At 37.2% G+C, this 3,028-nt stretch overlaps 1 protein-coding gene across 1 annotated transcript in view; it reads right to left on the bottom strand.

The window, feature by feature from the left end:
- The window catches only part of LOC137073808 (FERM domain-containing protein 7), a 10,993-nt gene extending 8,970 nt beyond the window's left edge, over positions 1 to 2,023 (bottom strand). Inside the window, exon 1 of the mRNA XM_067442511.1 lies at positions 1,895 to 2,023. Within this exon, the coding sequence (XP_067298612.1) occupies positions 1,895 to 2,023 (129 nt within the window). The remainder of the gene's footprint in view (positions 1 to 1,894) is intronic.
- Between the last annotated feature and the right edge of the window lie 1,005 nt (positions 2,024 to 3,028).

The raw sequence follows: 3,028 nt of genomic DNA, 5'->3' as shown, positions 1-3,028 counted from the left end.
CCACTGCCTCGTTTGTTCGTTTCACTCAGCAATGATAAGTTGACTGAACAAACACTTATTAAGTAAAGCTGTCAATACTCATTTTTAGTAGAAACAACTCAGCAAATTTGAGTTAATGTAGTTACATGAGTTTTTTAAAGTAATGTGAACATGGATGATTTGAGTGCAACTAACAGGGGAAGTTCTTTTTTCAGAGGAAGAGTTTTTTTTAGTGTTTTCAGATTAATTTCAGTAAGCAAAAGGGACTTTTAATAGTTTTAGTTTAAGTTAACGATAACAACACTGGTAACCACTTTACTAAACCATTTCTATGCAATTATTAAAACACATGGTCACCAGATTTGAAAGTAAATGTACAAGATATTTCACCTGTTTTAAGTCTTTTGCTTAGAAAAGTATGGCACAGCTCTCACCAACAAGCCACACAATTTAAGGCACCATTCATGATTATTTAATACTAAGGCATAGGGATTTAAAAACATAGCCCTCAGTATTAAAAAAAGAATAATAGCAAGCCAAGCAACACTAAATATGCTGAAATTACATTCTGTCGACTAAGTTTCGATTAAAACATCAGATCATCTCTCTACAACCTGACATCTTTCTCTCTGATTTCTTCTATTTTTCACTGCCTCTACACTAATTGCCTGTTTTGCCTTAGGGTGTAGGGGAATGCTGGCGTGTTCTCTGGAATCAGGCCAGGACAAGCTTCTGTTCAGTGTAGGCTATGATATTTACCCCCATTCAGACACACATGCCTCACAGGCACTAACTCTCTCACTCACACACACTCACTCATTCACTCACTCTCCATCTTTTTTTCCTGCCCATCTCCCCACCGCCTGGATTTTATATCTCACCTGCTTTTTCTGACTGGTAGGACAAGATTGTGCTCTGCAAAAGCAGTGAACACCCCCAGGCATGTACACACACATACACACAGAGCATCCCCCATGAAGCAGAAGCAGCAAGCAGATAATGGGACATGAAATGATGCTCCTTTACAAGCAAAACACAGCTGGAGCAAAAGTGAGAGAACCCTTCACGCACACACACAAACTAGATCACAAGGATGATCACAAGGATGATTTGTTGAAAAAAAGCATATCTTTTTTTATTTATTATTACTTTTTAAATGAGGAAACTATGATTTAAAGAGATTCATTAATGCAAAAATATTAAACGTCTCAATTATGTGTTTTCTTTGTTACTAGCTACACATACTTCAGTGATTATTTAATATAGACAGGGAAAGAAACATTACGAAATGTAATTATAGGGTAGACCAGGCTTGTCGTCACACTTTTTACTTCACTGAATATTTCACAGGCTAGGGTTATTTTTGAAAGCAATTGCCAAATAGCTTGAAGTCTCAGCCACAAAAAGCTACACTTTTACTTCCCAGAAAAAAAGAAGAAAAAAAATACAGTTCACTGAACACATTCTGTCTTTTTGTGACAAGATGCCTCAATAGAGTTGACACACTATGGGGTCAAATTTAAACTGTAAAACAATTTTGAACAATGGCTCAAACATAAGTGAAGATGGTAACATAGAGATATGTAAAACAATTATTTGGGCAATATGTAAATATACATGTGCCAGCTTGCCCCCAACCTGATATATGCATACACGGTTTACTTTTTAGTTAAAATCTACCTTTATTATACGGCTGAACCTAGTCTGAATGCATGTCAGAGTGGTTATATTTACACAGTATAGCTATATATATAATTAATGCAAATATCCTTGCATGTTTGTAAAATGTGTCTGAAACCTACAAAACCACTGCTTCTATAGAAAACAAGAAGCATTCGTCGACCTGGTAGTTACTCAGACATAACCCCAATGTGACAACTTGCCCCGGTCTGTAAATATAAATATTTTTTCTCACCTCCACCTCGAAAACTCTCTCGCTGTCGTCTAAGAAGATGACGCGTAATCGCAGTTTCTCATTCTTGTTCTTCTTCCGCGCAGCTGTCCTATTGACAGGTGTCTTCAGCAACTCGAACTTATCCCCCATCTTCTGCGCCTTTAGGGTTTACACACCACACTTTCCATTTAAATAAAGGACAGAGTGTCCATATCGTGGGTCATTATCGGTTTGATGCTGTAGTGAGGGAGTTGCGCGCGGCGGTCTCGTGACGACTGTTCACGCATCCTGCTCTTAAACTGAGCAGCATCAGCATCACTTCTGATCTCAGTGCAGGGCATCAACACCACACACGTTACACTCAACAAAAGTCTATAAAACGCCAGGTTTCATGTCGTAAACAAAATTATTGGCCGTAAAAAATTATTTTTGTCACTTCGTTGTGGTCGCTAAATACATTAACCTAATAGAAAAGTCAACGATAAATGGCATTTCTAGTGTCTTTGAACAGCTCTTTGGTCTTGGCCATGTTAGTAGTTGGATTCTTACTGATTGTATGAGGTGGACAGGTGTCTTTATGCAGCTAACAACCTGCAGATGCATCTAATTTAGGATAATAAATGGAGTGGAGGTGGACATTTTAAAGGCAGACTAAAAGATCTTTGAGGGTCAGAATTCTAGCTGATAGAGAGGTGTTCAAATACTTATTTGCAGCTTTATTATACAAATAAATAGTTTAAAGCTATTTAAGTACACTGTGTAACTTTTTTTTGTTTATTCTTAGCTAAAAACATTTAGTTCTTTCAAAAATATATGTGCTCATTAATGTATATTTACTTCTTTCAAGTAATAAAGTATTCTTGTAAGTTTATAATATGCCATTGAAAATACATAGGGGTGAGGGGTTCGAATGCCTGACCTGTCGCTATGTTGCCCCTCCATCTTGAAAGTACATTAGACAAAGAGGGACATACCCGTAAATTCAAGCTTTGCTTTTCGTGTTTTAACACTCGATGGCAGTCATAAACGAGGTTGAACTGAGCCATGTTAATCTTGGACTAAATCAGCCACTGTAGAAGTTAAAACGAAATAATCGAAATTGAGAAGAACTGGATTGTCATATACCTTTACACCGCTAGATGGGGGGAAATATCA

Source organism: Pseudorasbora parva, chromosome 4 (assembly GCF_024679245.1).
Source record: "Pseudorasbora parva isolate DD20220531a chromosome 4, ASM2467924v1, whole genome shotgun sequence".
Lineage (NCBI taxonomy): Eukaryota > Metazoa > Chordata > Actinopteri > Cypriniformes > Gobionidae > Pseudorasbora > Pseudorasbora parva.
The sequence above is the reverse complement of the archived record's forward strand: the minus strand, read 5'-3'. Positions and strand labels throughout refer to the sequence as shown.